The 22080-nt window shown below is 45.8% G+C and overlaps 1 protein-coding gene across 2 annotated transcripts in view; it reads right to left on the bottom strand.

The window, feature by feature from the left end:
- Window positions 1-663: 663 nt before the first annotated feature.
- Window positions 664-22080, bottom strand: part of tnfsf10 (TNF superfamily member 10) — a 38862-nt gene continuing 17445 nt past the window's right edge. For both annotated transcript variants that reach the window (XM_073041699.1, XM_073041700.1), the window contains exons 2-5: window positions 18055-18219; window positions 14974-15019; window positions 12592-12711; window positions 664-3266 (exon numbers count right to left, since the gene is read on the bottom strand). In XM_073041699.1, coding sequence (XP_072897800.1) covers window positions 2815-3266; window positions 12592-12711; window positions 14974-15019; window positions 18055-18219 — 783 coding nt within the window. In that variant the 3' untranslated portion in view covers window positions 664-2814. The remainder of the gene's footprint in view (window positions 3267-12591; window positions 12712-14973; window positions 15020-18054; window positions 18220-22080) is intronic.

The raw sequence follows: 22080 nt of genomic DNA, 5'->3' as shown, positions 1-22080 counted from the left end.
TGCTCTCCTTATCATAATGTCCACTTTTGCATATCACAAAGACAACTAGAATGCAACATCCACGGTCAACCTCAACCAACAGAGAGCCTCAAGTGGTAACGTCCAATTAGAGGTGGTGGACATCGTGGAGAATGATGTACTGGATATGGAGGCTAATGGGGTGGTGGGTAGCAGTGTGATCTCGTGAATCAGGGATGATGTTCTTTGAAGGGATTGTCTATTGGTGGGTCTTCAGGTGGCTGTAGAGGCTAACCTTGTGTCCACATATTCTGGTGCCGTGTAGGCAATAATAGGTGGTGGCTGTGGTCAGTGGTTGGGTCTTCTGGTTGTTCAGTCTCTCCTTTCGCAGCTGCCACTAAGGGCAAGGGAACCCTACCTGTTATGGTGGAGGAATGCTGGGAGCCAGCTCTAGCATCCAGGACATCTTCAAGGAGCGATGCCTCAAAAAGAGCCACATCTATCATTGAGGACCCCATCACTCAGGCCACGCCCTCTTCTCTTTGCTACCATCAGGGAGGGGGTACAGGAGCCTGAAGACACATTCAATGATTCAGGAACAGACGCATCCCCAGCACCATCAGATGTCTGAACGGACAATGAACCCATCAACATTACCTTGCTGCTTTTTTATGCACCTCATATTCAATAACTACTCTATGTATATATTTACTGTTTTTATTATTCTGTATTGCAGTTTCAGACTGTCACAATGACAACAAATCTTCTAAGATATATCAGTGATATTAAAGCTGATCCTGATTTGGCTCAGGGCAGATGCGTGGAAATGCAGGAGGGTGTTGTTATTCCTTTTAACGTTCAGTATGTTTTCCAGTTTTTGGTAATTTTTTGGTCTTTGCACCATACTGCTTTCACAAATAACTTTCATGTCACACACGTCCGTACTGATAAATCTGATTCTGATTTCCAAAGTCAAAGTGGAACTCTTTCCATACAAGCTAAAAAAATAAAACTTTCTCAAACATACATTCTGCGTGCGAGTAGCATTGGCTCAGGAGAATGGGGTTTAGAGGCATAACAAATCAGCCATGAAGCAATATCGGAGCAGACGATGATTCAAGTGGCTTAATGCTGCTCCTATGTCTTATGTTCTAAGTGAGCTGAACCAGTGGGATTTGGGGTGGGTCATCAGTTGTTAGAATCCATCACCATCTTCTGGTTCACATTGGTGAATGAGGAGGTGGGGATATCGCGCATCAGTGAGACTGGAGAGAAAGCCTCGTGTACAGGGTCCCATCACCGGTGAGTCCGGAGTTTGGGCCCTACTGTTCGGTGATGGGCTGGGTTTGGGATCGATGCTGAGGCTTGAGGGTTAGGCGGAAGTCCAGCCATCGAGCCCCGTTGGCCAGCGCCCCACGTCTGTTAATCGCTGCAAGTCCGCTGGAGAAGTCAGATGTCCACTGTCCACGACTCCACGTTCACTGTAGGCCGCAGTCTGGCTATCCTGGGTTTAGAGGACATCCCCACAACTTTCTAACCCTAACCCATACACCTTTGGAATGTGGGAGAGACTTGGAGAAAACCCATGTGATCGCTGTGAGATCATACAGACAGTGGCAGGGATGGAATCATAATCACTAGCCCCGTGAGGCATTATGCTACCGTGCTACTTCCCCTGACTTCTCATCACAGAGGGCTGTGAATCTCTCCAATCCTGCTCCACAGGGTTGTGGGTCTTGATGAGCTTGAGCATTACGATTGTCAAAGGCTACAGGGCGAAGGCAGGAGAATGGGGTTGAGAGGAATAATAAACCAGCCACGATGGCATGGCAAAACAGACTCAATGGGATAAATGGTCTAATTCTGTTTCCATGTCTCTTCAAATCAGCTTACACATCCTCTCCAGTGACTTTAGTCAAGTTTGTCCCAAAGAAATCAAGGTCAAATATCCACTTTGAACGGTGGAACCCTGTGTGGCCTGGTGGAAGGAGATGGATTTGGAGTCAGATCCGGGGGGAATATTGTAAGCAATTCTGGGCCACATATCTAAAGGGAGGATGTGCTGGCTCTGGTGAGGGTCCAGAGGAGATTCACAAGAATGAAAATCTCAATGTTCAAGGAGCATTGATGGCTCTGAACCTGCACTCAATAGAGTTCACAATGGTTGGTGGGGGGGGGGGGGTGGAGATCTCATTGACACCTACCAAATACCAAAAAGGAGGTGCACCAATAAAGAGGTGAGGGTCGATGGGGTAATGCCAAATTTCTTTAGCCTCCTGAGGAAACAGAGACACTAGTCAGCTTTCTTGGCTGTGGTGTCAATGCAACAGACATGGAGAGGATTTTCCCAATAGTAAGGGAGGTTAGAATCCATGGGTACTGCACTAGGATGCCCCTTTAGAAATGAGTCAGGGACGGATTTCTTCAGCAGAGGGTGTTGCTTGTTTGAAATGTATGCCCAGGCGGTGGTGGAGGCCAAACCATTGGGTTTATTTCTTCTGGCTTGGTAAGGGGGCACTAAGGGTTGCAGACAGAAGGCTCTCCTCCTGTACTGTTGAAAAACCCATCAACCTTGAGGAATGGTGGAGCAGCCTTAATGGGCTGAATGGCCTGACTCTGATCCCATGTCTAATGGAAATCAGCACCAATGAACACACATTTCTCTGCAGATGCTCTGACATTCAGTTTCTCACGACCCACTAAGCAATCTTGGGACAGTTGCTCAATGAAAGAAGCGATGCTGCCTGTAGGTTGAGAAATTGGTGAAGCATTCTTCAGGCCCTTCATTAGGGCATGGCTGTCTTCTGCGGATCAAAAACAAAACACTGCAGGAGCGTGTCAGCAGAGGCCTGCCGACTAGCTGATGAGGAAGGCTCCAAAGAAACTCGAGCCCCCGGCCACGTCAATCAGGCTGACGTTGCTGACTGCCACAAATATCCGGTCTTGGTATCTCAGCTCGAAGATCCCACCCTGGTAAATGGAATGCAAGCCGTATTCTGCATTCCTGGCCCAGCAAGTAGTCCTGGTATGTTTCATCAATAGAATGGGGTCAGGATAGGCAGTGGTCTTGTAAATGTACTGGGCCATCTGCTTGTTCCTAGAATTGGATAGCATCTCGCCCGGACTGGAACGTTTCTCACTCGACATGTCTTGATGACGGAAGTAGGTCTGGCCATAAACATAGTAGAGCCCAGTTTGCGGAACGATCAGCTCTCCGTTAGTGTACTCCACGTTGTGTAGGAATGCCTGCCCTCTCTTGGGTTCCCACGCCTGTATCTTCTGGCCATGGAGATTCCTTGACGACGTTCCTGCACCACAAAGAGGGAAGGCGATGAGAACTGCGGCATACTTCACAAACAACAATCTATCAGCAACACACAGTCAAAACGTTGGGGAAACTCAGCAGGTCAGGCAGCATCTACAGAGGGGAATGTATAGTCAACGTTTCTGGCTGAGGCCCTTCATCAGGAATTACAGAGGCGTGAGAGAGGAGCTTGCCCCAGTGGATTGACAGAGGATACTGCAGAGCAGAGATGCCTAAAGTTTCTGGAAATAGTTTACAAGGTACAGGATAGATAGGGCCCACAGAGGAAGAAGTTCTCAAATGACAGGGGTAGCCAACCGTGGCTGACAAGGGACTGCACAAAAGCTAAGGAAAGGGCAAAAATGAGTGGAAAGTTGGATTATTGGGAAGCTTTTAAAATCCAACAAAAGGCAACTAAAAAAGTCATGAGAAGGGAAAAGATTAAATATGAGGGCAGACTAGCCAATAATATAAAGCAGGATCCTAAAAGTCTTTTTCAGTTATGTAAGGAGTAAAAGGGAGGTGAGAGCTGATATTGGACACTGGAAAATGATGCTGGTGAGGTAGGAATGGGGACAAAGAAATGGCAGATGAACTTAATGGGTACTTTGCATCTGTCTTCACTGTGGAAGACACTAGCAGTGTGCCAGAGGTCTGTGAGTGTCAGGGAGCAGGAGTGAGTGTCATTGCTATTACAAGCTCAAAGGTCTTAAAGGGGATAAGTCCCCGGACCAGATGAACTAAATCCCAGAGACCTGAGAGAGGTTGCTGAAGAGATAACAGATACACTGGTCATGATCTTTCAGGAATCACTTGATTCTGGCATGGTCCTGGAGGACTGCAAGATTGCAAATGTCACTCCACTCTTTAAAAAGGGAGGAAGGGAAAAGAGAGGAAACTATAGGCCAGTTAGCCTAACCTCAGTGGCTGGGAAAGTGTTGGAGTCTATTATTAACAATGAGGTTGTGAGGTACTTGGACACTAATGATAAACTAAGTCAAGGGTACCTTCACTAAGTTTCTGTGAAGGGAAATCTTGCTTGACAGATCTGTTAGAGTTCTTTGAGGAAGTAACAAGCAGGGTGGACAAAGGAGAGGCAGTGGATGTCCTTTATTGGGATTTTCAGAAGGCATTTGAAAATGTGCCACACATGAGGCTGCTTAACAAGAGAAACTCCTACGGCATTACAGGTTAACAGAATGGCTGACAAGCAGGAAGCAGTGAGTGGGAATAAAAAGGGGGACTTTTCTGGTTGGCTGCTGATGTCTAGAGGTGTTTTGCAGGGGTCAGTATTGGGACTGCCATTTTTCACGTTGTTTGTCAATGATTTAGATCATGGAATTGATGGTTGTGTGGCAAAGTTTGCAGAAGATATGAAGGTAGGTGGAGGGGTAGGTAGTCTGAGGAAGCAATGCAATTGCAGCAGAACAGACAAATTGGAAGAATGGACAAAAATGTGGCAGATGGAATACAGTGTTCAAAAATTTATGATAAAGCATTTTGGTAAAAGGAACAATAGTGCAGACTATTATCTATATAGGGAGAAGGTTCAAACATCAGAGGTGCAGAGGGACTTAGGTGTCCTTGTGCAAGACTCCCAGGAGGTTAATTTACAGGTAAAGAAGGCAATGTTGGCATTTATTTCAAGGGGAATAGAATATAAAAGCAAGGAGATAATACTGGAGCTTTATAAGACACTAGTCAGGCCACACTTGGAGTATTGTCAACAGTTTGGGGCCCCATATCTCAGAAAGGATCTGTTGTCATTGGAGAGAGTCCAGAGGAGGTTTGTAAGAATTATTCCGGGAATGAAGGGGTTAACATGAGGAGCATTTGGCAGCTTTGGACCTGTACTCACTGGAATTTAGAAGAATGTTGGGGGTGGGGGGAGAGAATCTCATTGGAACCTACCAGAAGTTAAAAGGACGAGATCAGGTGAATGTGGAGAGGATGTTTCCTATAGTGAGGGTGTCCAGAACTAGAGGGCACAGCATCAAAATTGAGGGGCGACCCTTTTGAACAGAGGGGAGGAGGATATTTTTTAGCCAGAGAGTAGTAAATCTGTGGAATGCTCTACCACAGAGTGTTGTGGAGGCCAAATCTGTGAGTATATTTAAGGTGGAAGTTGATCGTTTCCTGATTGGTCAGAGCATCAAAGGTTATGGCAAGAAGGCAGGTGTATGGGATTGAGCGGGATCCGGGATCAACCTTGATGGAATGACGGAGCAGACTCAATGGGCTGAATGGCCTAATTCTGCTCCTATGTCCTGTAGTCTTATGGTCTGATAAGGAAGGGGGCTGAAGCTAAAACAAATGGGAAGCAGAAGGGAGAGGAGCATGCGATAGGTCATCATAAACACAAGAGGTTCTGCAGATGCTGGAAATCCAGAGCAACACACACAAAATGCTGGAGAAATTCAACACGTCCATTGCACTTGTGGAAGGGAATAAACAGTTGACATTTCAGACTGGAACCCTTCATCACTTAATAGATGAGTCCAGGTGAGGGTCAGTTCCAGCACTGATGAAGGGTCTGGGCCTGAAACATTGACTCCTGTTTCCCCTCCACAGATGCTGCCTGACCTGCTGAGTTCCTCTGGAACTTAAGATTTCCAGCATTCTCTGAATCCGTTTGTGACTGACAGAAATTTGAACCGGTGGAGTCGAGGAGTAGTGGGAGAGGGCCAGATTTTGGTGATTGACAGATATTCGCAATATCCTGTATTGTCCCGGTACCGAAGAAACCACAACCAAAGGAGTTGAATGACTTCAGACCTGTTGCCTTGACGTCGCACGTGATGAAGACCATGGAGTGGCTGATAATACAGAATCTGAGGCCACAAACCAGGCACGCCCGGGATCCTCTTCAGTTTGCGTATAAGGAGAAGGTGGGAGTGGAGGATGCTATCACGTATTTGCTGCACAAATCCCTCTCTCACCTAGATGGGGTCAGTGGTGCTGTGAGGATTACATTCCTGGACTTCTCTAGTGCCTTTAACACCATCCAGCCCAAGATCTTAAGGCACAAACTAACGGAGATGGGAGTAGACTCTCACATGGTGGATTGGATAGTGGACTACTTGACAGATAGACCTCAGTATGTGCGGTTGGGAGACTGTAGGTCTGACACGGTGGTCAGCAGCACAGGAGCGCCGCAGGGGACCGTGCTCTCTCCGGTCCTGTTCACCCTGTACACATCAGACTTCCAATATAACTCGGAGTCCTGCCATGTGCAGAAGTTCGCTGATGACACGGCCATAGTGGGGTGTGTCAGGAATAGACAGGAGGAGGAGTATAGGAAACTGATACAGGACTTTGTGATATGGTGCAACTCAAACTACCTGCGTCTCAATATCACCAAGACCAAGGAGATGGTGGTGGACTTTAGGAGATCTAGGCCTCATATGGAGCCAGTGATCATTAATGGAGAATGTGTGGAGCAGGTTAAGACCTACAAGTATCTGGGAGTACAGTTAGACGAGAAGCTAGACTGGACTGCCAACACAGATGCCTTGTGCAGGAAGGCACAGAGTCGACTGTACTTCCTTAGAAGGTTGGCGTCATTCAATGTCTGTAGTGAGATGCTGAAGATGTTCTATAGGTCAGTTGTGGAGAGCGCCCTCTTCTTTGTGGTGGCGTGTTGGGGAGGAAGCATTAAGAAGAGGGACGCCTCACGTCTTAATAAGCTGGTAAGGAAGGCGGGCTCTGTCGTGGGCAAAGTACTGGAGAGTTTAACATCGGTAGCTGAGCGAAGGGCGCTGAGTAGGCTACGGTCAATTATGGAAAACTCTGAACATCCTCTACATAGCACCATCCAGAGACAGAGAAGCAGTTTCAGCGACAGGTTACTATCGATGCAATGCTCCTCAGACAGGATGAAGAGGTCAATACTCCCCAATGCCATTAGGCTTTACAATTCTACCGCCAGGACTTAAGAACTTTTTAAAAGCTATTATTAATGCTTTTTGAGATAGTGATTTAGATGCATATCATATTTTTTACTGAGTTAAGTATTGTATGTAATTAGTTTTGCTACAACAAGTGTATGGGACATTGGAAAAAAAGTTGAATTTCCCCATGGGGATGAATAAAGTATCTATCTATCTATCTATTTGAATAAGTGAAGTTCAAAGCTCGAAGTAAATTTATAAATGAAATGCATATATGTCACTCTATACTACCTTGAGATGCATTTTATTGCAAGTATTCACACTAGAACAGAGGTGGCCCTCCGACCGTCAGGGTTGAACATGGCTGTTGCATCCTAGCTGTCTGCATGATATGCAAGCCAGGGCAGTATGATATGGAGAGAAAACTGTTGCCAAGCAACAAGGTCCCCTTCTCTACACACCTGATGAATCCAAATGAGTGACAGAAACCAATGCAGTTTGGCACCTGAAGTTTCGTACAAGTTGCCAGTCAACATTAAACTCAACATAGAACTGTGACAGGGCCTCCAGCTCCGGATTCTTCATTGGGATTTACACCCAAAGCCTTCCCCTTGAGTGGGTACAGGCGCAAACCAGGGGAGGGTTGAGATCAGAGATCTCCTCCTCTGAGATGAGCTGCCAACCATGTCTGACGAGCCCGAAATGTCTGAAGTAACTGGTTCTAAGGTGTCAGTAATCCACCTTTGCCTCTTCTCCTGTCAGTAGAAATGATCCCACCGGGCTAAGTAGCCATGGCACATGTGAAGGCCCAGAGCTGGACTTGGTTGTTAGAGTCTATTTAAGATGCACGCCATTTTCAGTGAAAAAAATCTTATGGGAAAAGGGTTATAAATTTATATTGAGCTACCCAGCAACACTGATAATGTTTTTGGATGACGAAGAAAGATTTTTTACTGATCATCAGAAAGCGGAGGAGTTTGTACAAGAACTTCCTAATATTCGCGAGATGCAGTAAAGAATTATGGAAATGAAATGGATTAAAGATGAAGATTGATAGGGATCGGATTTGATGGACATTTATGAGTAGAAGAATATACAAATATACTTTAAGTATATGATAGAAGGGGAACAAGATTTTAAAAAAAATTGAGGAATATTCATTGGGAGTAGAGATATTAATTTTTTTTCTTCTTCACTTATATATATCTTTTTTTGTTACGGGGGAGCTGGAGGAGCTTCTGATCGATTGCTGTGGGATTCACATGTGTGACCCTGGCGATTACCATGACCCCTAAGACGGAGGGGGTAATGTTGTGTTTCTATTCATTCACAACATTAGTGGGGGGGTATTTTGTTATTTTTTTCTTTACTATCTATCTTTCTTCTATTTTTCTTTTTTTGTCTGGATGATTGTGGGGGGAGACACATAGCAACATGGAGAATTTTAAAGAGATTCCCCAAGGTATTATGAATGACTAATTTACTCAATTTTTTAAGTTTTAATGTTAATAGGCTTAATGGACCTGTGAAGAGAAAAAGAGTTTTAACATGTATTAAGAAAATGAAAGGAGATATAGCTTTTTTGCAGGAAACACATTTAACAGAGACAGAACATCAGAAATTAAAGAGAGATTGGGTTGGGTTGGAAGTGTTATTGCAGCTTCATTTAATTCAAAGTCGAGGGGAGTTGCAATTTTGGTTAATAAAACCTAACCAATTAAAATACAAAATGTACTAATTGATTCTGTGGGGAGATATGTGATTATACATTGTCAAATCTTTTCGGAATTATGGACTCTTATAAACATTTATGCACCAAATGAAAATGATGCAAAATTCATACAAGAAGTTTTTTTGAATTTGGCCGACGCACATGATAAAATATTAATAGGTGGAGATTTTAACTTTTGTTTAGACCCAGTTCTAGATAGGTCAACTAAGGATATTACAAAATCAAAAGTAATAAAGCTAACTTTATCATTGATGAAAGACTTAAATTTGATTGATATATGAAGAAGAATTAATCCAAGAGAAAGAGATTATTCATTTTATTCAAATAGACATAAAACTTATTCAAGCATTGATTTTTTCCTATTATCAATGAATATTCAGGATAGAGTGAAAAGCGTAGAATATTAAGCGAGAATACTGTCAGATCATTCCCCCTTGATAATGACAATGATAATGATGGATAAGGAAGAATTGATTTACAGATGGAGATTTAATTTAATTTTATTAAAACGTCAAGATTTTTGTGATTTTATGAAAAAACAGATCCAATTTTTTTTGGATGCAAACTCATATTCAGTTGATGATAAATTTATATTATGAGAAGCAATGAAAGCATATGTGAGGGGTCAGATAATAAGTTATACTTCTAAAATTAAGAAGGAATATATGGTAGAAATAGATCAATTAGAAAAAGAATCCCAAAGATATATGACAGAAGAAAAACGAAGACAACTTGTTAAAAAGAAGCTACAATATAATACACTCCAGACATCCAGACCAGTGGTCCAGATATCGGACCACTGGTAAATAATGCCGGAGAGGTAGTAATGGAGTCAAGGAAATGGCAGAAGAACTGAGTAAGTATGTAGCATGGGCTTCAGTGTGGAAGACACTAACAGTATGCTAGAAATTTGAGCCCGTCAGGAGGCAGAAGTGAGTGAATTTGCCATTACTATGAGAAGGTTTTTGGAAAACTGAAAGGTCTGAAGGTAGGTATGTCACCTGAACCAGATGGCCTACACCCAGTTTTCAAAAGAGGTGGCTGAAGAGATCATGGAGGCATTAGTAATGATCTTTCAAGAATCACTAGATTCTGCAATGGTTCCAGAAGACTGGAAAATTGCAGATGTCACTCCAAAGAGGGAAAGAGGCAGAAGAAAAGAAATTATAGGCCAGTTAGTCTGACCTTAATGGTTGGGAAGTTGTTGGAGTCGATTGTCAAGAATGTGCTTTTGGAAGCACATAGTAAAATAAGCCATGGTCAGCATGGTTTCCTGGAGGGAAAATCTTCTCTGACAGTCTGCTGGAATTCTTTGAAGAAATAACAAGCAGGATAGATAAAAGAGAATCAGTGGATGTTGTGTACAAATTTTCAGAAGGCCTTTGACAAGGTGCAACACATGAAGCTGCTTAAGAAGTTGAGAGCCCACAGTATTACAGGAAAGATTCTAGCATTGATAGAGCATTGGGTGGTTGGCAGAAGGCAAAGCGTGGGAATAAAGGAAGCCTTTTCTGGACGGATGTCGGTGACTAGTGGAGTTCCCCAAGGGTCTTTGTTCCGGACAATACAAAAATAGGTGGAGAGGTAGGTAGTGTTGAGGAAGTGGAGGGGCTACAGAAGGACTTGGACATATTAGGAGAATGGGCAAAGAAGTGGCAGGTGGAATACAGTGTCGGGAGGTCTATAGTCATGCACTTTGGTAGAAGGAATTAATGCGTAGACTTTAAATTGGGAGAAAATTCAAAAATCTGAGGTCCAAAGGTACTTGGGAGTTCTTGTGCAGGATTCCCTAAAGTTTACTTTGTAGGTCGAGTTGGTAGTGAGGAAGGCAAATGTGATGTTAGCATTCATTTCAAGAGGACTAGAATATAAAAGCAAGGATGTAGTGCTGAGGCTTTATGAAAACATAGAAAACCTAAAGCACAATATAGACCCTTCGGCCCACAAAGCTGTGCCGAACATGTCCTTACTATCTAGGCTTTACCCATAGCCCTCTATTTTTCTAAGCTCCATGTATCCATCCAGGAGTCTCTTAAAAGACCCCTTCATTTCCGCCTCCACCACCACCGCCGGCAGCCCATTCCACGCACTCACCACTCTCTGCGTAACAAAACATCCCTGACATCTCCTCTGTACCTACTTCCAATCACCTTAAAACTGTGCCCTCTCGTGCCAGCCTTTTCAGCTCTGGGAAAAGCCTCTGACTAGCCACACAATCAATGCCTCTCATTATCTTGTACACCTCTATCAGGTCACCTCCCATCCTCCGTCGCTCCAAGGAGAAAAGGCCGAGTTCACTCAACCTATTCTCATAAGGCATGCTCCCCAATCCAGGCAACATCCTTGTAAAACTCCTCTGCACCCTTTCTATGGTTTCCATGTCCTTCCTGTAGTGAGGTGACCAGAACTGAGCACAGTACTCCAAGTGGGGTCTGACCAGGGTCCTATATAGCTGCAACATTACTTCTCGGCTCCTAAACTCAATTCCACGATTGATGAAGGCCAATACACCGTAAGCCTTCTTAACCACAGAGTCAACCTGCGCAACAACTTTGAGTGTCCTGTGGACTTGGACCCCAAGATCCCTCTGATCCTCCACACTGCCAAGAGCCATACCATCAATACTTTATTCTGCCATCATATTTGACCTACCAAAATGAACCACCTCACATTATCTAACATTGGTGAGGCCTTACTTGGAGTATTGTGAGCAGTTTTGGGCCCCTTATCTAAGAAAGGATGTACTGACACTGGAGAGGGTACAAAGGAGGTTCACAGAAATGATTCAGGGATTGAAAGGCTTATCACATGAGGAGTGTTTGATGGCCCTATGCGCATACGCACTGGAAATCAGAGGAACGGGGGGGGTGGGGGGGATCTCATTGAAACCTACTGACTATGGAAAGGCTTTGATAGAGTGACTGCAGAGTTTCCTATAGATGCTACCTGACCTGTTGACGTCTTCCAACACCTCCACGACCAGAGGGCACAGCCTCAGAATAGAGGGATTTCCCTTTAGAACAGAGATGAGGATGAATTTCTTTAGCCAGGGAGTGGTGAATCCAAGTAATTCATTGGCACAGACAGCTGTGGAGGCCACGTCATTGGCCACATTTAAAGAAGAGTTTGAAAGATTCTTGATTAGCCAGGGCACAAACTCCAGAGAGTGCATTAACGAGCAGGTGTACTGGTATACCTAATAAAGTGGCCACTGAGTGTACAATGTTTATTTTAGTTTATAGTTTATTTTGCCTTGCACAGTACTGCTGCTGCAAAACAACAAATTTCATGATATCTGTCAGTGAAGAGAGGTGGGTGCAGTTACTATTACTGGAGAGAAGGTTCTCAAAAAGCTGACAGACCTAAGGGTACATAAGTCACCCGGACCAGATGAACTGCACCCTAGGGTTCCGAAAGGGGTAGCGGGAGAGATTGTGGAGGAATCAGTAACGATCTTTCAAGAATCATTGGTCTCTGGCATGGTGCCAGAGGACCGGGAAATTGCAAATGTCACTCCACTCTTTAAGAAAGGAGGGTAGCATCAGAAAGGAAATTATAGACCAGCTAGCCTGGCCTCAGTGGGTGGGAAGACTGGACATGATAGAAAATTTGCATTAACAGAATGAATTTATGTTGGAGGTCTCTCAGGTGGAGAACCCCTGCGGAGGTTACGATAGATCATCAGCGTGACTGCGACCTGTGCTCACCTTCCAGAGAAACTGTCTTCATCTTGTGATTCCCTATGAGGTGAGCTGCTACTTTCTGTACAGGTGGCTGGGCTCCAGATCCCGACTGCCTCAGGTACGAAAGGAACCGGGGGAGTTCACCTAGGCCGATCGAAGATCAAACAATGTTAGCTCAGATGTCGTCAGAGTCTTAAGCTCACTGCTTGTATGATGAGGTGGAGTCTTTATCTCACAATCTACCTCGGTATGAATACACACCTCATTAGAGCAATCAAAGACTCCATCCACCGTCTCTTATCCCACCATGCAAAATATAGAAAAGTGACACACACAAAATACTGGAGTTGCTCAGCAGGTCAGGCAGCATCTATGGAAATGAATTAACAGTCGATGTTTCGGGCTGAGACCCTTCTTAAGAAATGGAAAGGAAAGGGGAGGGTGCCAGAATAAAAAGGTGGGGGGAGGGGAAGGAGGATGAGCTAGAAAGTGAGAGGTGAAGACGGATGGGTAGGAAAGGTAAAGACTGGAGAAGAAGACATCTGGTAGGAGAGGAATATGGACCATGGGAGGAGTGGGCCCACAGGAAGGGATGGAAAGTTGAGAAGAGGTAAGGGACCAGAGTGGGGAATAGGAGTGGTGGAGAGGGGGAGGGAATTATTTTTACTAGAAGGAGGAATTGATGTTCTTGCCATCAGGTTAATGCTAACAATACCTGAAAGCACATACCACCAGGCTCAAGGACAGCTCCTATCCCACTGATATACAAGACTACCGAACAGTCCTCCAAATGGGATCCATCTCAAAAAAGAGATATTATGGTCTTGCATTTATTGTCTGCCTGCACTGCACTTTCTCTATAACTGTAACACTTTGTTCTGCTTCATGTTGTTTTCCCTTGAATGACCTCCATGCACTGTTTAAGGAACTTATCTGTAGGAACGTTGTATATACAATGTCTATACAAGACATTGTAACTGACTAATTGAATATTAGAAGACCTAGAGTGGAAGTTTCCTAAGGTGGAGGAGTCTAGGACCAGAGGGCACAGATAGAGTGGATGTGGAGAGTGGGCATGGAGAGGATATGTCCTATGGTGGGGGAGTCTAGACTAGAGGGCACAGATAGAGTGATGTGGAGAGTGGACGTGGAGAGGATATGTCCTATAGCGGGGGAGTCCAGGACCAGAGGGCACAGATAGAGTGATGTGGAGAGGATATATCCTATAGTCGGGGAGTCTAGGACTAGAGGGCACAGATAGAGTGATGTGGAGAGGATATATCCTATAGTGGGGGAGTCTAGGACCAGAGGGCACAGATAGAGTGATGTGGAGAGTGGACGTGGAGAGGATATGTCCTATAGCGGGGGAGTCCAGGACCAGAGGGCACAGAATAGAAGAATGTCCATTTAGAACAGAGATAAGGAAGAATCTCTTTAGCCAGAGGGTGGTGAATCTGTGGAATTCATTGCCACATACGGCTCTGGAGGTCAGTTCATTGGGTATATTTAAAGTGGAGCTTGATAGGTTTTTGATTCATAAGGGTATGGAGAGAAGGCAGGGAATGGGGTTAAGAGAGATGATAAATCAGTCATGCTGGAAAGGTCCAGCAGATCCAATGGGCCAAATGGCCTAATTCTGCCTCTATGTATTTATTAATCTCTTTTCTCTCCTTCCCCCTACCCTTTCACCATCTGCCCCTCATCTTTTATCTTGAATTCCTCAATTTCTCCCTGGATCACAGCATCACAGCTGAGTGTGGTACAGTGGATGCTGTGCACATGAACTTTCCAAAGGACTCAGCAGAGAGTGGTACAGACACCCCAACGCATCTGTAGTTGTAAGCTTCCCATGATTCAGGTGACAGGTGTGTAAAAAGGGCCTGAAGGATCATTGGGGACCCGAGTCACCCCAACCACAATCTATTCCAGCTGCTACCATCTGGGAAACGGTACCACAGCATAAAAGCCAGGACCAACAGGCTCCGGGACAGCTTCTTCCACCAGGCCGTCAGACTGATTAACTCACGCTGGTTTGAGTGTATTCTGTGTTACATCAACTCTTCTATTTATTATAAATTATTATAAATTACTATGATTGCACATTTAGACTGAGACATAACATAAAGATTTTTACTCCACATGTATGTGAAGGATCTATGAAATAAAGTCAATTCAATTTGTGGTGATAGGCGAGACCACGTAGGTGGGAAAGGTAAAGAGATGAAGAAGGAGGAATCTGACAGGAAAAGAGTGTAGAGAAAGAAAGAAAGGACATCGGGGGAGGTGACAGGCAGGTGAGGAGAAGAGGTAAGAGGCCAGAGTAGGAAACTGTAGAAGAGGAAAAGGAGGAAGAAAAAGAATTCCAGAAGAAGAAATCAATGTTAATGAGAATTAGGGTGCATTTACCTTTCGCAATGAGAGACATGTTCTGTTCATACCGCTTTGCTATGGTCTGTAAAATATTTTTGAAGAAGTATGAGTTTAAAAAATACTCCCATCTCATTGAAACCTCTGGAATATTGAAAGGCCTAGATAGAGTGGATGTGGAGAGGATGTTTCCTATAGTGGGGGAGGCTAGGACCAGAGGGCACAGACTCAGAATAGAGGAACATCCATTTAGAACAGAGATGAGCAGAAATTTCATCAAATGTTGGTGAATCTGTGGAATTCATTGTCATAGACGGCTGTGGAGTCCAAGTCATTGGTTATATCTAAAGTGGTTGATATGTTAATAATTTATAAGGGTGTTAAAAAATGTCTGAGCAAACTCGATGGGCCAAATGGAAGCTTGCAGCAGGATGTGGAGTGGCTGAAAAAATGGGCTGATAAATAGCAGATGGAAGTTAATATAGACAAATGGGAGGTGCTGCTCTTTGGGCAGATAAACCAAGGTAGGACTTACACAGAGATCTAAGGAGTGAGATAGAACAGAGGGATCTGGGAATACAGGTCCATAATTCCTTGAATGTGACATCACTGGTAGATGGGGTCATAAAGGAGCTTATGGCACATTGGAATTATGGGGGGGAGATAGATACGGTAAACACAAGGAGGCTTGTTCTACTGACATTGGGTGAGACTACAACTAGAGGTCGTGGGTTAAGGGTGAAGGGTGGAATGTTTAAGGGGAACCTGAAGAGGAACCTCTTAACTCAGGAGTGTGGTGAGATGTAGATCGAGTTGCCAGCGGAAACAGGTTCAATTTCAACACTGAAGAGTAGTTTGGATAGGTACACGGATGGGGGGGTGGGGGGGGGGGTATGGAGGGCTATGGCCGAGGTCCAGGTCGATAGCATGAGGCCAATTAACAGCTCAGCACAGACTAGGTGGGCCAAAAGGTCTGTTTCTGCGCTCTACTGCTCAAAGACTACATAGAGATGTCTGGGAGCATGTATAGGAAAGGCCAAATATTATCACCATGGACAACTTGAGTGGGAAATTGGAAAACGGGAGATCTAAAACAAAAACAGAAAATGCCATAAATATTTTTTGTGGGAAGTAAAACAAATTCAACAACACTGGAGTCGAAGAACCTTTGTCAGTTCTGATTTGTCACCACCTGACTGAGGCTCTTCAACCTGAAGGGATAATTTTAACTCTTTTTCACTTGTTCAGACCTGCTGAGCATTTCAGGCATTTCTTGTTTTCATTTCAGTGCAGATGTGGACTTGATCAAAGATCGGCATAACTTGCCATAAACACTCAGTGGCCATTTCATTATGTACCTCTGGTACCTAATAAAGCGGTCACTGGGTGTGTGTTCACGGTCTTCTGAAGCTGTAGTTCATCCACTTCAAGGTTCGACGTGTTGCTCTTCTGCACACCACTGTTGTAACACTCCTATCGGAGTTACTGTCCCCGTCCGGTCAGCTTGAACCAGTCTGGCCATTCACCCTGATCTCTCTCATTAACAAGGCGTTTTCACCCACAGAGCTGCCACTCACTGGATGTCTTTCTGTTTCTCACACCATTCTCTGTAAACTCTAGAGACTGTTGTGTGTGAAAATCCCAGGAGATCAGCAGTTTCTGAGATACTCAAACCACCCCGTCTGGCACCAACAATCATTCCACAGTCAAAGTCACTTAGATCACATTTCTTCCCCATTCTGATGTTTGGTCTGAACAACAACTGAACCTCTTGACCGTGTCTGCATGCTTTTATGCATTGAGCTGCTGGTTAGATATTTACATCTGAACTCTGATTTAAATATACCCAACTGCTTGATCTCCAGAGCCCTCGCTGGCAATGAATTCTACCGATTCACCTCTCTCTGGCTGAGGAAATTCCTCTCCATCTCAATTTTGAAAGGACGTCACTCTATTCTGAGGCTGTGCCCACAGATCCTGTGTCCACTCTATCCAGGCCTTTCAGAATCAGGAAGGTTCTAATGAGATCACCCCTTACTTTTTCTGAACCTATCGAGTTGGCACAACATACAACAAAAGGCAACAACGTTCAACAATTATAGAATAACAAATAAATTCAAAGATTAAAGTACAGATGTGGAATAAAATGTACATAAATACATAAATAACAACATGTATTCACAATGTAAAGAGCATTAATAAAAAGTGGTTTAAAGTAACAGACACAAAATGCTGGAGATACTCAGCAGGCAGGCAGCATCGATGGATGGGGCTAAGATGTGTCCACTCTCAGGGTGGAGGAGCCACTCCTAGTTTTCCATCTGGGTAGCCTCCAACCAGATGGCAGGAATATCAATTTCCCCTTTCAGTAAAAAAAACTTCCCTTCCCCTCCCCTCTTCTTCTATTGCCCACTCTGACCACTTACCTCTTCTCCACCTGGCTATCTCCACTTGTCAATCTCCCCCTGGCTACCCCCATCCTTTCCTTTCTCCCATGGTCCACTCTCCTCTCCTACCAGACTCCTTCCTCTCCAGCCCTTGACCTTCCCCACGCACCTGGCTTCACCCATCATCTTCCTTTCTCTCCCCTCACCCTTTTTATTCTGGCATCACCACCCCCCCCCCAACTTCCTTTCCAACCCTGTTGAAGTGTCTCAGCCCAAAAGATCAACTGCTTATTCATTTCTATAGATGTTGCCTGACCTGCTGAGTTCCTCCAGCATTCTGTGTGTGTGGCTTGGATTTCCAGCATCTGGATTCCAGAATCTCTTGCGTTAGTAGATGAAAGTCTTCCCTGTGCAGAACTATGACATGGGTAATAGAAAGAGAGGGTAAGTGGGAGGGGGAGGCTAACTGGAATGGTTGATCAGATTAACTGCCTGGAGGAAGAAACTTCTAAAACAGCATGAAGTGTTTGTTTTAATAGCCCGATGGTGCTTTCCAGAAGGGAGATTTTAGAAAAGTTTTTAGAAAGTCCCCGCTCACCCGCCCGCAGGATGCACCAGATCCCACGGATACACCTTGAAGAAGAGCACGAGTTACTGTCAGAGTGGCAGGGCTGAGAAAATATCTCTATCTCTATATAGCCTGCCAGAGCGAGAGGATGAAGGGGCAACCTACTTCTTTGATCAGTTGTTGGATCTGCTCTCGGAATCTCCAGCACTGATCTTCACCCATCCTCGCTTGCTCACTGTAGAGACCTTCATCCTCCATGGAGTCAGGGGGAAGATTCAGGGTGTCCGCCGTCAGGCAGCTCATGCTGTTCTTGGAGAACATTTCCTCGATCTGGAAACAAGAGCAAAAGGTACCAGATCAAACTCAGAACTCAGTAACATTACAACAGCAGAAGTGGCACTCGTTGTGTATCAGATATAGGGACAGAATTAGGCCATTTAGCCCATTGAGTTATCTCCACCATTCCATCATGGCTGATTTACTAACCCTCTCAATGCCATTCTACTGCCTTCTCCCAATAACCATAAGATATAGGAGGAGAAGTAGGCCATTTGGCCCATCGAGTCTGCTCCGCCATTCAATCATGGGCTGATCCAATTCTTCCAGTCATCCCCATTCCCCTGCCTTCTCCCCATACCTTTTGATGCATGGATGAGGAGGTGGAGGGATGGATTAGTAAATTTGCTGATGACACAAAGGTTGGAGGTGTTGTGGATAGTGTGGAGGGCTGTCAGAGGTTTCAGTGGGATATTGATAGGATGTAAAACTGGGCTGAGAAGCGGCAGATAGAGTTCAACCCAGATAAGTGTGAAGTTGTTCATTTTGGTAGGTCAAATATGATGGCAGAATATAGTATTAATGGTAAGACTCTTGGCAGTGTGGAGGATCAGAGGTGCCTTGGGGTCCAAGTCCATAGGACACTCAAAGTTGCTGCGGTTGACTCTGTAGTTAAGAAGGTATATGGTGCATTGGCCTTCATCAATCGTGGGATTGAGTTTAAGAGCCGAGAGGTAATGTTGCAGCTATATAGGACCCTGGTCAGACCCCAATTAGAGTACTGTGCTCATTTCTGGTCACCTCACTATAGGAGAATGTGGAAACTATAGAAAGGGTGCAGAGGAGATTTACAAGGATGTTGCCTGGATTGGGGAGCATGCCTTATGAGAATAGGTTGAGTAACTTGGCCTTTTCTCCTTGGAGCGAGAGAGAATGAGAGGTGACCTGATAGATGTGTATAAGACGATGAGAGGCATTGATCGTGTCAGAGGCTTTTCCCAGGGCTGAAATGGCCAGCATGAGAGGGCTCAGTTTTAAGATGCTTGGAAGTAGGTATAGAGGAGATGTCAGGGTAAGTTTTTTTTACTCAGAGTGGTAGGTGCGTGGAATGGGCTGCCGGCAACAGTGGTGGAGGTGGATACAATAGGATTTTTTAAAGAGACTCCTGGATAGGTACATGGAGCTTAGAAAAATAGAGAGTTATGGGTAACCCTAGGTAATTTTTAAAGTAGTACATGTTTGGCACAGCATTGTGGGCTGAAGGGCCTGTACTGTGCTGTAGTCTTTCTATGTTTCTATGCCCTGGCTAATCAAGGACCTATCTATCTCTGCCTTTAATACACCCAATGACTTGGCCTCCACAACCACTCGTGGCAACAAACTCCACAGATTTACCACCCTCTGACGAAAGTAACTTCTCTGCATTTCTGTTCTAAATTGATGTCCTCAGTCCTGAAGTTGTGCCCTCTTGTCCTAGACTTCCCTACTAAGGGAAATAACTTTGCCATATCTAATCTGTTCAGGCCTTTTAACGTTTTGAATGTTTCTATGAGATCCTCCCTCATTCTCCTGAACTCCAGGGAATACAGCCCAAGAGCTGCCAGTCAGTCCTCATACAGTAACCCTTTCATTCCTGGAATCATTCCTGTGAATCTTCTCTGAACTCTCTCCAATGTCAAGACCCTATCAATCTCTACCTTAAATATACCCAAAGAGTTCACCTTTACCGCCACATGTGGCAGTGACTTTGACAGATTCACCACCCTCTGGCTAAAGAAATTTGTTCTCATCTCTGTTCTCAATAGGCACCCTTTTAGTCTGAGGCTGTGCTTTTCATCCTCAACTCTCTCATTACTGGAAACACCCTCCCCACATCGACTCTGTCCAGGCCTTTCAACATTCAATAGGTTTCAATGATATCCCTCCTCATTCTTCTGAGCAGGCCCAGACCCATCAAACACTCTCCATACATTAACCCTTTCATGCCCAGGATCATTCTCATGACTCTCCGATGTGCCCTCTCAAAGTTCAAAGTAAATTTATTATCAAAATATGTATACATTATACAACCTCGGGATTTGTTTCTTTACAGACAGCCACAAAACAAAGAAACCCAACAGAACCAATCTTTTAAAAATTATGAAACACCCAATTGGCAGAGAGAAAAGAAATAGTGCAAATAATAGAAGTAAGCAAATAGCATTCAGTTTTATGAAAGACACAGCAGGTTACAGCCTCACTTCATTGCAGAGCCGATTAACCATCATGAGACCAAACACACAAAGCCAGGCATCACTGCAGTTGAAGCAGGCCACAGTCCTAGTTCAGCGCAGGGCAACAAGCAGAACCGGCTGTCACCTCGCCTCCAATCTCGACACCCTGGCCTTTTCAGTCTGCCCCAGTACATAAATCATACAAATATCAGGTTGTTCCTTGCTCTCAACCACTCCGGAGCCTGGACTCTGCTGTCACGATTTGGCCGGTACCCAAATTATCCAGGCATTGATCAGACGTTGGGACTTCCCTTGCCCCGCACCTTCGCCTCCACCTCCGCTCACCTAGCCTCGTCTCTGCAGCCTCCCCATTGTAAGCAGAGGTGAGTGAAGCTGGTCCGGGAGCCCGATGGCTGCAGGCCACAGCCACGGAGCCAGTTCAGTGCTGAGGTGAGAGAAGCTGGTCCAGGAGCCCGATGGCTGCAGGCCACAGCCACGGAGACAGTTCAGTGCTGAGGTGAGTGAAGGTAGTCCGGGAGCCCGATGGCTGCAGGCCACAGCCACGGAGACAGTTCAGTGCTGAGGTGAGTGAAGGTAGTCCGGGAGCCCGATGGCTGCAGGCCACAGCCACGGAGCCAGTTCAGTGCTGAGGTGAGAGAAGCTGGTCCAGGAGCCCGATGGCTGCAGGCCACAGCCACGGAGACAGTTCAGTGCTGAGGTGAGTGAAGGTAGTCCGGGAGCCCGATGGCTGCAGGCCACAGCCACGGAGACAGTTCAGTGCTGAGGTGAGTGAAGGTAGTCCGGGAGCCCGATGGCTGCAGGCCACAGCCACAGAGACAGTTCAGTGCTGAGGTGAGTGAAGGTAGTCCGGGAGCCCGATGGCTGCAGGCCACAGCCACGGAGACAGTTCAGTGCTGAGGTGAGTGAAGGTAGTCGGGGAGCCCGATGGCTGCAGGCCACAGCCACGGAGACAGTTCAGTGCTGAGGTGAGTGAAGGTAGTCCGGGAGCCCGATGGCTGCAGGCCACAGCCACGGAGACAGTCCAGTGCTGAGGTGAGTGAAGGTAGTCCGGGAGCCCGATGGCTGCAGGCCACAGCCACGGAGACAGTTCAGTGCTGAGGTGAGTGAAGGTAGTCCGGGAGCCCGATGGCTGCAGGCCACAGCCACGGAGACAGTTCAGTGCTGAGGTGAGTGAAGGTAGTCCGGGAGCCCGATGGCTGCAGGCCACAGCCACGGAGACAGTTCAGTGCTGAGGTGAGTGAAGGTAGTCCGGGAGCCCGATGGCTGCAGGCCACAGCCACGGAGACAGTTCAGTGCTGAGGTGAGTGAAGCTGGTCCAGGAGCCCGATGGCTGCAGGCCACAGCCACGGAGACAGTTCAGTGCTGAGGTGAGTGAAGGTAGTCCGGGAGCCCGATGGCTGCAGGCCACAGCCACGGAGACAGTTCAGTGCTGAGGTGAGTGAAGGTAGTCCGGGAGCCCGATGGCTGCAGGCCACAGCCACGGAGACAGTTCAGTGCTGAGGTGAGTGAAGCTGGTCCGGGAGCCCGATGGCTGCAGGCCACAGCCACGGAGACAGTTCAGTGCTGAGGTGAGTGAAGGTAGTCCGGGGGCCTGATGGCTGCAGGCCACAGCCACGGAGACAGTTCAGTGCTGAGGTGAGTGAAGGTAGTCCGGGGGACTGGTGGTCACAGGGCAACAACA

This window comes from Hemitrygon akajei, chromosome 3 (genome assembly GCF_048418815.1).
Source record: "Hemitrygon akajei chromosome 3, sHemAka1.3, whole genome shotgun sequence".
Taxonomy (NCBI): Eukaryota; Metazoa; Chordata; class Chondrichthyes; order Myliobatiformes; family Dasyatidae; genus Hemitrygon; species Hemitrygon akajei.
This window is presented reverse-complemented; position numbering and strand designations above follow the sequence as displayed.